The sequence below is a fragment of the Vanessa tameamea genome, chromosome 20, assembly GCF_037043105.1.
Source record: "Vanessa tameamea isolate UH-Manoa-2023 chromosome 20, ilVanTame1 primary haplotype, whole genome shotgun sequence".
NCBI lineage: Eukaryota > Metazoa > Arthropoda > Insecta > Lepidoptera > Nymphalidae > Vanessa > Vanessa tameamea.
This window is the reverse complement of record NC_087328.1, coordinates 4,854,452-4,868,366: the sequence shown is the minus strand read 5'-3', so window position 1 is coordinate 4,868,366 and position 13,915 is coordinate 4,854,452. Positions and strand designations below refer to the sequence as shown.

The 13,915-nt window shown below is 31.4% G+C and overlaps 1 protein-coding gene across 1 annotated transcript in view; it reads right to left on the bottom strand.

Moving 5' to 3' along the window:
* Positions 1–413: 413 nt before the first annotated feature.
* LOC113401769 (atrial natriuretic peptide receptor 2-like) overlaps positions 414–13,915 on the bottom strand; it is a 54,390-nt gene continuing 40,888 nt past the window's right edge. The window contains exons 2-8 of the mRNA XM_026641792.2: positions 7,675–7,814; positions 4,844–4,988; positions 4,180–4,329; positions 2,717–2,909; positions 2,445–2,619; positions 1,947–2,137; positions 414–1,840 (exon numbers count right to left, since the gene is read on the bottom strand). Of these exons, the coding sequence (XP_026497577.1) occupies positions 1,316–1,840; positions 1,947–2,137; positions 2,445–2,619; positions 2,717–2,909; positions 4,180–4,329; positions 4,844–4,988; positions 7,675–7,810 (1,515 nt within the window). The 5' untranslated portion in view covers positions 7,811–7,814 and the 3' untranslated portion in view covers positions 414–1,315. The remainder of the gene's footprint in view (positions 1,841–1,946; positions 2,138–2,444; positions 2,620–2,716; positions 2,910–4,179; positions 4,330–4,843; positions 4,989–7,674; positions 7,815–13,915) is intronic.

Here is a 13,915-nt window from a genome sequence, read left to right as displayed (position 1 = left end):
AGAATCTAAAAATTTTAAACATGTCTACAAAAACTTAAACATTTATTGCAGTAACAGTGACTACACTAACAGTTATAAACTGACTTAAATATAATCTATTTAAATGCAACAAAAACATGAAATATAAACATTAAAATAAAAATCACAAATTATCAGAAATACAATCTATTCCAACCACAAGAGGACAAAAGCCAATAACATCTGACATCGAATTGACGCAATATCATTGGTCGAGAACTTGAATAGTCCATGACATTCATTGTGGACTGCGGAAAAATGGCGTTTTGAAAGTACACGAAGCCGTTATTGACAATTTAAAAGTTAAATTAAATTGGATATAAGTAGTTGAATGGAATGGTGTTGTATTATAAATAAAGACATATTAATCAAGAACTGTTAGTAATACACAATATGGCTGAGCTATTAGCAAATCACATGAAATACGTAAATCTAAGTTTTATTTATCTTCATTCTTTGATTGGAATAGACTATAAATAGATACAATATTATTATACTATACGGTAAAGCTGAGATTTAAAGCAAATAAGTTACTTTACCCAATACTTTTAGTATCTAATACGTACTAACGAGTATGTTGCTATGACTTTCGCTTCATTGTCTAATTTAATTTACTATACATTAAAAATAAGTCATGTTCTAAAAGAAGGTTAACGCTTAAAGCTGATAAAATGTCATTATAATTTATATACATACCTTCTATTAGAAGCGATGAAGACACTAACGTAAAGACAAATTCTACACATTTAAAAGGTTTTAGTTTGATTTCATGGAATATTAAATGTATGTTATGAGTGTTACTAGTTTAAGTAAACACTGGATTTAAAAGTACGGAAGTATAAAAGGTCAGTAAAAACACTACAGGATCTAATATTACAAAGTACATTTATAATCTGATTAAATTTATATTAACACATAATTCTCACTACGGCTTTCTGTTTATTCGCTTTTGCGTCATCTTATTCTATTGTAGAAATATAATTTTAAATAAGTGTATATTTTATAACATCTAGAATAATTTGTGTTATTATATTTCTTATACTAAAATTCGGAGTAGGTATTAGATCACCCACACAATGAAGACTACTACTAATAGTTTTATAGTTAGATAATGTACATATTACAAGTTTTAATTATTGACTAGACCATCGAGTCATTTAGGTGCTTTGCACTACAATAATAAATTACTATTTTGATTAATTTCTACTGTAAATATATATAAATAAATAATCAGAAAATTCGAACTCTTTCCAGAGATTAAAAGAAATTAACGCAAATAATTTCATCGTTTACCATTTCAGTCTTCACTTTTTATACTCTTCTGTTTGGTATTTTTAACTTCGTTTGTTGTATTGATCGTATTATTGAATCTGTTCACCACATCTCTTACTTTCCCTTTGTTGATAACAAGCCCTTTATCGTACGTCGGAGTGATTAGGCCTTTCTCATTACCATTACATATGGGCTTGTTAATATTTTGCGCCGAAGCCAAAGTAGCGCTTTGAGACAATCTAAATTCTCGCACAGCATTGTCTATGTTGTTTATCAGATCTTTGGCAACGAATGTTGCTATCTCATGTTTGATGCGATCTCTCTCTGTTAATATTTCCGTCGGCCTAGTTGTGTTTTCTTTTGTTCCATTCCTTTCCGGGCTTTGACTGTGCGTGAGTGAGTGTGATGCAGGGCTGTCTGGGCCTTGAAAAGTGATGCTGGGGTTATTAGTGATTGTATTTTCATTGTATTTGGTTTGTTCGTAGGTGTTGCTTATGAAAGAAGCTGACCTTTCACCAATTAACCAATATGTTGTCATTTTACCCTTTCCCTAAAACAAAATTTCTAATTAAAAGAAATTAATTATAATTATGTTTGAACTATTTAGAGTTTTAAAAGTAAAATTTGTATATTTATTTGTACAATGTTGAATTTACCTTCATTGTAATTTCTCCTCGACATTCCAAATCGAAGCAATCATACAAGTCAAGAACTTCCTTTGTTTTAGGACTGACATGAATTCTAAGTGCTTCCCCGTGAGATTCCATCCGAGATGCCGTGTTAACAGTATCTCCAAATAAACAATATCGTGGCATTTTCAAACCCACAACACCAGCTACGCAGGGACCTGTGACAAGTTGATAATTTACGATAAAATTGATTGCAAATAATGCCGAAGGAAGTTTTCTCGTTAAGGTTTTCCTTACTTTCAACGCTAGCTATTATTTTCGTGAAAATACATTCCTATATTATAACATTAAGCCAGACAAACAAAAACATTAACCTCTTTCAACTCCCCATCATAACTATAAGTTTTACCAAAAAAAAGCCACGGGAAAATTAGTGTTTATATGAAATCGATCATAAATTCAAGTTTAACTATGTTATGAGAAATGTACTAAACATATAACAAAAAAATTCATTTAATTCCAAACCTGAATGCATCCCAATTCTCAGAAGTAATTTTTCTCCAGGCCGATGTGGAACAGTCTTAACTCTGACTGCCCGAAGTAATGCTAATGACATACTCGCGATCTCAGCCGCATGACGATTACCGTTACGCATTGGAAGTCCAGATACTACCATATATGCATCACCGATTGTCTCCACCTAAGTGTAATCAAATATTATAATAAAAAAAAAAAAACTTAATTTTAGATTTATCAATTTATTTTTATAATTAATCTCATCATATAAAATGACCTACTTTATATACATCAAAATTTTCAATTATCGAATCGAAGCTGGTGTACAAATCGTTTAGCAGATCCACAACTTCGAGAGGTGTAGATTCAGCTGATAACTGCGTAAATCCGATGATATCGCTGAAGTAGATTGTCACTTGATCGTACGTCTCCGCCATAACCGGTTGACCCATTATAAGTTGAGAAGCTACGGATCTAAAATAAAATTAGCGGTTAATTATCTTGTCTAATAAGTATATTAATCTATCAAATATTGCATCTTTTGTCTATTGGGAAAACTCCCAAGCTTCGGGCCATAGCTTATGTTGGATTGGAACTCTATAATGTTTCCTATATCGTTTGCTAATTTATATTAAAAATGAGTGCAATGGCCTATGTAAATCTGTTTGGAGGTTATCATATTCAAAAATCGATAAAACTGAATATTAAATAAAATTAAACATCGCTTATCTGTAATAGTTTTTTGTTTATTTGTGTTTCCAAAAATATGAAGAGCTATTTACGAAGTAATGTATTTATAAATCCATCAATATTTGCTGATAACACAATACGGGTTCGCGATCGTGTCCAGTCCTATGGGATCTATCGCGGGATTAATCGAGAAAAGTAATCACGACGGGCATTTTTTCGATTTCACTGCCGACATCGTGTGTTCACGTTAAACTTTGTGTGATTACGGCCATAATATGTAAATGTTTTCATAGACGTCAGTTTTTAGTTAATTCGCTTAGTCGTAAACACGTCCAATCCATTATGATTTATTTTGACACGGGTTTCGAACTCTCTGCGTCGTTGTAAGTAATTACTTAATGATTTCGCTATAAACCTAAATTTTACCTGATATTATTGCTAAATTTGAGTTTATATTTCTAAAGATATGGTAAAATAATATGAAAAAAGTTTTATATTACAAAAATTACTAATTAAGTGAACTTTTAAAAAACCATTGAGAAATATTTTTATGTAGACTAAAGAAAAAAAAGTAAAGTAACACCCTGTGAATGTGCTGCTGGGCTCCTTTTAAGGATAAGGTTATTACACCACGCTGATCCAATACCAGTTGGTGGATACACATGTCATTTGCTGAATGTCATTGAAATAAGACACACGCGTTTCCTCACGATATTTTCTTTCACCACCGAAAAGCTCGTCATGAATTATAAACACAAATTAAGCATTTGAAAATTCAGTGGGGCTTCTAAATCCTTCTAATCACTGAGTAATATCAGCTCTAAAGACTAAAGAATCCGAAGTATATTTTAAGTGAAATAAAAATAAATTATACTACATAGTCACCAATCGCCAAATTGGATATTTTGTAGGAATAAAGATATTTGGATATATCGTAGATCTTCTGCCAAATTATTTATAAGGAACTGAAACTTAAAACAAAGAATTTGTTGAAGAATCACGAATTCTATTTTTAAGACTTACCAACATTTTTAACGACTACTATAATACTTACTTTGGCAACAACTGGTACAGTAACTCCTCGCATTTTCGCTTTTCCTCCAAATAATCGGACGTTCTTTCTTCCACCAAAGCCTCCAAATTATTTGCATATTGTTCCACTTGTGTCAAAAGCATATCCAAGCGTGTCGATGTCTCGCAGTCCCTTTTAAATTATATTTATATTAAAAATGCTCTTAAATATAAATTAAAAAAATAAAACGGAACCATAAAAGACAAAAACGTAAAGTACAAAAAGAAAACTCCAAAAGTTACTTGGAACAAGAAAAGACTAATAGAAAAAAAACTAAAAACTATCGTATTTAACACAACTTTATAAAAAAAAATGTTACGAATATTACGTTCCTCTTTGCCTCGGAAGCTGTTCTTTATACAATATATATTTTTTTATTTTGTTATATACTTAATACATTATTATATAAATAAGCTATATCTGCGATAAGTATATATAAATCAAATTATATTATTGCTTCACACAACTCAAATTATTGGCTTTGATTCAAGCCTTAAACAAGGTTGTCTGGAGATCGCTCCTTAGTGGTAAGACTACTGAAATGTAGGTTTTGATTATAAATATTTAAAACAATAAGCTTATAAGAAAAAACTAAACTTTTTTTTAATAAAAATTAATTTATGATTAAATATCATTTGGTTAATACTTGTTGATTCTGTGTATATTTTCCTTCAAAGCTGAGAAATCCGGTCGGTCGTCATCTGGGAGGGTCCAAGGTGGTTCACCCGTAAGGGACTGGCGCGGTGACACTGATAAGGGAGACGTACCGCGGTTACGCATGTCAGCATTACCTGAAAATTCTTAATATTAGGCAAAAGGAAAACGTAATCGTTTAAATTAAATTATACAGGGTTATTGGTAATTCGACGTATTCCAGTTAAGAGGTAATAGGGGTGACTATTTGCAATAATTTTAACCCCATTTTTTTAATAAATTTTTGAAGATGTATTTTCGACTTATTTTGAAAAAATCTAAAAACCGCGATAACTCAAAAATGGTTCACTTTTGCATAATGCATATGGGGTTAAAATTATCGCAAATAGTCACCCTTATTACCTCCTAACGGGAATACGTCGAATTACCAATAACCCTGTATATAACACTTTTTTCGTAAAGGAATTTATTGTTGTGACGTATAATTTTTGAAAATATCTTTCAACACGAACACCATTTTTATTATTTATTAATTTATTGGAAAGTATAGAATTTAAATAAATGTATATGATAATGATTGTAACTTTAATATAACTACATAAATTAAAATCAAATTATACTTTATTAAAGTAGGCTTGTACGAGCACTGAGCCATCTTAGATGGTTAATTTTCTCATTAAGCAACCGATTTCTAAAGTACCGATAAGAAATGTTTGCGTAGTTATAAAACATAGGTTTGTTCTGTAAACTGTATTCAAAATGTGATTAATTTATTAACATTTTATATATTTTGACGACATACCAGAAAAAGTTGAATCATTTAAATAAAAATCAAATATAAAAAAAAAAATCAATTTAAAACATTGCATTTTCCATGAAAAATTATATTTAATTGAATTGCTGTTGGCTGCTTTGAAGAGACCTTTAAAATGTACGACAAATATAAGTCTAAGCAATTAACTGCAGTAATTAATATTTCAAACCTTTGCCCTACTTTCTGAACAGCGAGAAAAAAAATTATAAACACGCAAATGTACATTTATAACTAAGTATATCAAGAATACTCTGCAACACATTCCCAATATAATATCATTCGACTCAAACATATTTCCTCACAATATTTTTCTGTAATGCGAGTTTTCTAATACATAGTGTATGAAAAACTGACAACTGACAACTCACTGGTCCTTGCTTGGTTAATAAACCAATAATATTATGTTACAATCTACTTTCTCTTCCAACTGAGTAATTTCAGCAAACATATATTTTCTACATGTACATATTTAATATTGCAGCAAGATAAAAAACATAATATGTTGAACTATTTTTATGTGAAAACTTAACTTAGTGGTAGGGCTTTGTGCAAGCCCGTCTGAGTAGGTACCAGCCGCTTATCACATATTCGACCGTGAAATAGCAATATTTAATATTGTTGTTTATCGGTATGAAAGCTGTATGAATCAGGGTTCAGGCACAATGGACTTAACATTTTAGTTCTCTTGGTGGCGAATTGACGATGAAGGAATAGTTCATATTTCTTAAAGCCCCGATGTACATATATGGGCGGTGGTGACCACTTACCATCCGTCCATTTTCCCGTCCGCCTACCATTAAACTGAATTACATATATTACTATTATTTACGAAAAGTATAATTATAAAAAAACAATTTGCCAAATTTAGCAAATTGTTGGCAAACAGCCAAAAGTTCATTGTTACGTTTTATTAAGTTTACTTGTAAATATCAGATTTTCTCGTTTACTCGTGAAAAATGGTTCAGACGGCTAAACGCTCTCAAATCATTTACTTAACTCCGGAACTATTTACGATCCCGCCTAGTTTGTGACCAGATCTTTTTTGTGATATGAAAAAGTTTAGTGTGAAGTGATTTTTATTTCTTACAGTACTTATGACCGAATAGGATCACTAACTACCATTTGCTTGTATTTTCATTCATTACATAAAATGTATTTTATTTATCATTATCATTTACATAAAAAGTAACAAAATGTGGAACTACGCCATCGTAAATATATGAAGAAAATTTAAATGTATTTTTTGTTTCAAGTGAACTCAACATTTTTTAACTTAAAACGCGTAAATGCTCTATCTAATTGAAGAATCTAGACATACATATAAAATACTTCGTGAAATACTTTTTCATTGTGCCGTATATAAAATATATATTTCGTTATAAATAGTCGAACATTTTCAGCTTCAATATTTTGTTGGTAATAAATTATCGAAGTTATACATGTCTGCTGTACGGCTGTTTTAAACTTGACGCTACGCAACATGACATTAATAAGAAAACTTCGTACAAACACATTCCCCCTGGAATATGTGTTTGAATGTATTTTATAAACCGACGGACTTGTTGCATGCAGTTTTATTACATAGTTTATGGTACATGGAATATATCATTTTATTAATATATTTCTATGAATATGTTCGACGTTTATCTTCGGTTACTTTTATTTTGTTGAACTTTTTGGACATGTTTTATGTGAATTATGTAACTATTATTGTTTTATTTCTGTATTTGAAATGAAACCTCTTTGGGTTTAATGAGAATAAGGATTCAAGATGAACATTGAGATTTTATTGTAAAGATTGATTTTTTGTTCACAGCGAAATTATATAATTATACATACATATAACAATTAGTTTACCTAAACTATAACTTGTTAGGGTGTCCTACAACTTCAATTTGTAAGTTAAGTCCAAAGGCCCCATAGATCTTAAAGTCTTGAGCTACCTTTTGAACTTAACAAAACTGTCGGTGATGGAATATCTTTAAAAAAAACGCTTTAGAGATACATACGTCTAAATTTGTCTTCCAATATGGCGGCGCAGTAATCGCACGCTAAAGTACAATGTGGCCGTCGAGATTCCAACAGTGGACTGACGGCACGCCTCGGGCTCGGGGAGTCCCCGCCTCCCGGCGGAACCAGGGACATGATTCTGTGAAATAAAAAATATATGAAATTCGAGTGTATTGTTATTTAGTTTCTATACTGTTATAGTTTATAATGGAAAAAATGTATAGGAAAGAATTTATTTTTAAATAGAGAACGAATATTACGTTATAGAAACAATTGAATTCTATAGAATCAATCTGTAGTTTTTACAACTTAGAATCTATATACTATTTGCAAATAAATCTGTATATTAATTGATAAGAATGAAGCTCGCCTGTTAAAGTATATTTTAGAGATTACTACGATAAAATATCCTAAGTCTTTCTACTCACGGCTTATACAGCCGATATTAATACGACCCACAGAAAAGAGATATTCAAACAATTTATAATCTGGCTGCTTGAATGCTTTATGAAGTAAATTTTAAGAAAATAAAACATAGATATCGTTTCTTAATACGTTTTTATTTTGATGCGTAAAACACAATATATTTTTTCTAGAAATTGTAGGAATAATCATATTTTGTTCCCTATTACATACGTTTAGTAACTGTTTTTAAAAACAGTGATAAAAATGTACTCACTAAAATAAAAAATACAAAGGCAGAGACAACATGTCTGTGACACAATAATAAAACACAATTACTACGCGTACGTAGTAACATTTAGTTCGACACTCAATAAGTTAAAATACTTGATCAATGGATGAAGAAACTGGATGAAAAATTAACAAATCTGTAGATTTGTTAATAACTGACAAATCAATTGCATTTGGTGAATCAGAGTAATTACTGAGTTCTTAATACTTCTTCTAGGTAGAACCCAACCGATGTTAGCTTGGCATTAATAAATCTTTCTCTAAATATATATAGATTACTAGCTCTTACCGTCGGCTTTGCTAGCGTAGTATATGAATATATTAACTTAATTAAAAAATTATCTTAAAATTTTACGTCAATATATACCAAAATTTATATCACATTGTATTTCAGCCCTTAGTGTAGAATATCCAGAAACGCTTGAATACATATCAAATCATTTTTATTCGGTATCCCAAAAATAAATTTTCTAGCTTCTTACTTCATAAATGACGGACTTCCAGACTAAACTGTATACGGAATGTCAACTTCTATTAAACCCCTTAGAAGTAGAATATCTAGAAGCCCTTAAATACGCATTTAATCGTTTTTAATCAGTATCCCAAAAATGGAGTTTCATGTTTTTAACTTGAAAAATTACGTACTTTAATACATACTTTCATCCCTTATTTCACCCCCTTAGGAGTAGAATATGCAGAAACGCTTATTATACATATATATATATACAATTTCCAAAATTCCCTCTTTAGTGGGTGTCAAGATATGTTATTTTATAAGTGTACAGCCTAAATATAACTTTTATGTTTCTAGTTCTATAAATGACAATACTTTCATACAACCTTTCATCCCCCTTTTCAACCTTTTAAAGCACTTTTTTCCGATTAAAAAGCCTATGTCTCATCTCATTTAAATCGGTCCAGTAGTTTTGGCGTGAAAGCGAGACATACAGACAGAGTTACTTTCGCATTTATAATATCAGTATGGATTGTGGCAGAATATTTTGTACAACAAAGTTATTTTATTTGAAAAGCTTGCTTGACAAAGGATGATGTTATTACATTGTATTGTAGTTTAATGGTCTGTGAGTGTTTTTGTGCTCACTTTTTGTCGCTCCCTCGTAAATCCTGAAGCATGAACTCTGTGGACGAATTAAATCCATTGTTGACTTTAGCAATTTTGGGTTCTTCACTTGTAAAGGTAGGAAGTAAAATATATTTACAAGAAAATATATTCAACTGAGAAAATAATGTACTGTCGTTTTGTAACATTTCATAATCCTTTACAAAATAGAGGTTTACATTTCTAATGATTTCCGCATAATATTTTTTGATATGAATTACAACCAAGTCATTTTGAATCACAAAGACCTCATATTTATTACAAAAGCAACATTTTAATACATAACCATATTAACTGACTGATTTAAATAAAATTGTACCACTTGTTTACATTTTGTATTATCATTTTAAATACTTAATCCAGGATAAATCTTTTACATAATATAAAACAAAGTCGCATCCCACCGTCTGTACGCTTAGAACTTTTAAACTACGCAACGAATTTTAATGCTGTTTTCTTCAATAAAAGAGTGATTCAAGCTGAAGGTTTTTATAAATATATAATACATTCTTAATAGTAGAGAAAAATCGAGAATTTTAACATTTTAACAAACAAGAATTTTTATTTTTACGTTTTATTTATGAATATAAATGTTGTATATAAAGCTTTGTTATTGTATTTGTGTAAACCCGGGACGGATAGCTAGTTCAACTATAAATCAAATACATCGAACGGAAATATATGTTAACAATTAAACTCTTCCGACATTTCCATATATATATTGTGGCTATATTTTTTTAAAAGTAGTATGAAATTTGTTCACTTTTAAAATTGTGACGTAATTGCCCATAAACGTCCAAATTCAACTCATTAAAAAACGATGTTTGCCTGGATTTGATCCCACAATCTTCAGTTAAGCTTCACATTTTCACAGTTAACCTATAGCCCTAATTTTGTCAATTGAATCTTAGGCATTTATGTTTGCAGTATTTTGCTCTATAAATATTTAAGTGAGACATCGACTTTACTAGAAATGTGTAGGCGACTGTTAGTTTTGACTGTATTCCAGCGTATTATATATCCTCCTGTTATCTTTACCGTTTTTGTGTATTTGTAACAGTTATTTTTTGTTTGTTTGAGCCGAGATGGCCCAGTGGTTAGAACGCGTGCATCTTAACCGATGATTTCGGGTTCAAACCCAGGCAGGCACCACTGAATTTACATGTGCTTAATTTGTGTTTATAATTCATCTCGTGCTCGGCGGTGAAGGAAAACATCGTGAGGAAACCTGCATGTGTGTAATTTCAACGAAATTCTGCCACATGTGTATTCCACCAACCCGCATTGGAGCAGCGTGGTGGAATATGCTCCATACCTTCTCCTCAACGGGAGAGGAGGCCTTAGCCCAGCAGTGGGAAATTTACAGGCTGATTATGTTTATGTTATGTTTATATTTTTTGTTTTATTTTTTATCTGCCTTAACTGTCGCCTCTAATGTCTCGTGATATCAAGGCGTGTACGAGCTGCTTTTTCAGTTTCGCTTCTTCTATTTACAATTTAAAATATGCTGCGCAGTAATAAGTAATACTTGTTTTTTAAAATTAAAATTAAATGTGAATAATGAAATAGTAAAACCCTTTTTCGGCAATTCTTTTTCGTCTCGAATTCAAAGCTAACACAGAGTCTATAAAATAAAATCACACCGAAACTAATAAGTCAATTATAGCATATTATTGTCAACTGTAGCATAACAGTCTGTTTACTATTTACCTAAACGATACGATTGGGTACAAAGTCTATAGCTTTACGCTATATATTAAAGTGGTTGTAAAAAAGTTTTCTTGAATTAAATTTATTTAAATTCAGTTTGAACAATAAACCTACAATTCACACAAAATGTTGTGGTTGTCATTAAATACAAATTATGCACATAATTTAAACTCCAAACAAAGAGGCATCATTATAAATAATTGCCGTTATATTATATAGAAAGAACACATAAATTTGGAAGAGCCTTTAAGAATTGATATGGCCCAGTGTATAAAATGGATCTTGACGTAAGACCACAGGTTCAATTATTACACTTAGTGTAATTTCTGCTTATAATTAATTTCGTGCTCGTTGGTGAAGGAAAATATTGTGAAACAACTGCATCTCTCGGATGGAAATCTGCCATATCTATCCACCACATTAGAACAAAGCTTTTCGAAAGATGAGGAGTTTACGCACTATTTATTTTCTTTAGAATAGTAACTATATTTAAATAACTTTTTATTTTATAGGTTATAGAACTATATTAAACTAGAGACCCCGATTTCTAACACATGAAAAATTATTCAAATCAAATAAATTTTATTCAAGTAAACTTCACAATGAAGCGTTTTTGAATCGTCAATATTTGAATACTAACACCGTTTCGGAAAGCAACCTCCAGCGATAAGAAACGGCAAGAAACTTGCATAGTTGCTCTTCTCAAATAAACAGATTTACGTTACGTAACCGCAGAAGAATTTGGCTTGATATTTGGCAGGGAAAACGAAATACATTTGGTCTTTGTTGCATTTAGGCCCAAAATATTTATGTCAAGCAAAGCAAGAACCCGCGACAGAGCACTGCTTACAACGTCATAGTTGTTTATTTTTCTGTCGAGCTTATAAACAAGGGATGTATCATCTGCAAAAAGTACAATGTCGTTACTTAAGAAAATGATAAACGCGCTTAATAAGTAAAAACTAAGTAAGTGCCTATATTTATTGTTTAACGTATTTGTTTTATTAATCAACTTATGTCTGTAATTAGTTGTGTCATAAATTTTAAATATGATTTCAGAAAAATTGGTTCTTAACGCAACTTTATTTAGAAAATTAAATATCAACCAAGTCTAGTCATGTATTAAACTTGATAATTAGTGCTGATACAGACTCTATAGTAGACATAATCAAGCACTAGTGAATTTTCATGCACTTCAGTTGTGTTTATAATTTAATTCATCTCGTACTCGGTGATGAATTCTGCCACATGTGTATCCACCAACCCACATTAAAGCAGCGTGGTGGAATAAGCTCCAAACCTTCTCCTCAAAGAAAGAAGAGGCCTTAGCCCAGTAGTGGGAACATGTTGTTACTGTTGTAAACTCGTTCCAAGCGGATGTACCACGATACGTACTCTTTTTTTATCTATCTATTTTAAAATAAATACCAAACAGCTCAATATAATTAAAATTCATATAATATTACAAGACAATCCGGATAATAAATCATGAAGTCGAACATTTTTGCGAGCATTTCGTGTAATAATTTCAAATTATCTTATTCATACCCGTGAAATTGAAAATAAAGTGCTTTTAAGTGTCTCGAGCTGGATTCGCTCGCTATCTACATGTCGCTGGTATTATTCAATTCTCCGTCGAAATAGGTTTTATAACATTCAAACATATTTGAAATTACGTCATCATCCTCCTGCCCTTATCCCAATTTTACTTGGGGTCGGCGCAGCATGTCTTCTTCTTCCATACTTCTCTGTCGGACGTCATCTCACAATTAACATTCTTTCTAACCATATCGTCTTTCACGCAATCCATCCATCGTTTCTTGGGAATATTTGAAATTACGTATAGGTTTAAAAAGAGGATACGGGTGAATACATTAGTGAATGATCTAAATTACAGTTCATTATAGTAGGTTGGTTCTTGACAGACGAGAATATTGTTCAACTAGTTAGTTATGTATCTACTGTTAAACAGAAAGTGAGTTTATCCGACACGACTGGCTCTTTCGGGTCGTTTAGGTCGTTTTTGTGTTGTAGTGGTTACTAATATTTTTAGACAGAAAAACCTAATAACTTTTTATCGGCCGATTTGGAGTTCGAACCTAAACCTCGGAATAGGTGACTTTTTTATGAAATCGGTGGGCGGACGAGCTAATAGGTCACCTGATGGTAAGTGGTCACCACCGCCCATAGACAATGGCGCTGTAAGAAATATTAACAATTCCTTACATCACCAATGCGCCACCAACCTCGGGAACTAAGATGTTAAGTCCCTGGTGCCTGTAGTTACACTGGCTCACTCACACTTCAAACCGGAACACAACAATATTGAGTGCTGCTGTTTGGCGGTAGAATATCTGATGAGTGGATGGTACCTACCCATACGGGCTTGCACAAAGCCCTACCCCCAAGTAAACTTATATCACTAGTGACTAGACCAACGAGTCAGTCAAAAGAATGGCCTAGTGTAATTATAAGCATATTGTTGTCTATGCCTTCCTAATAATATTAAAAAAATATTATCTTATTCAAACAGATTCATATTTATACGTTTGAATAAAACATAAATTAGCAGAAATTAAGCAATTAGTACAACTTGAGCGCGATTTATGAGCAAAAATTTAAATATCTATGTATATATTATCTGTTATAAACGCTGGCTTCGAAACGTTTGAAATGTTGCGTGACAGTGATATATTTCTTACGTGTAGCGTCAGAAA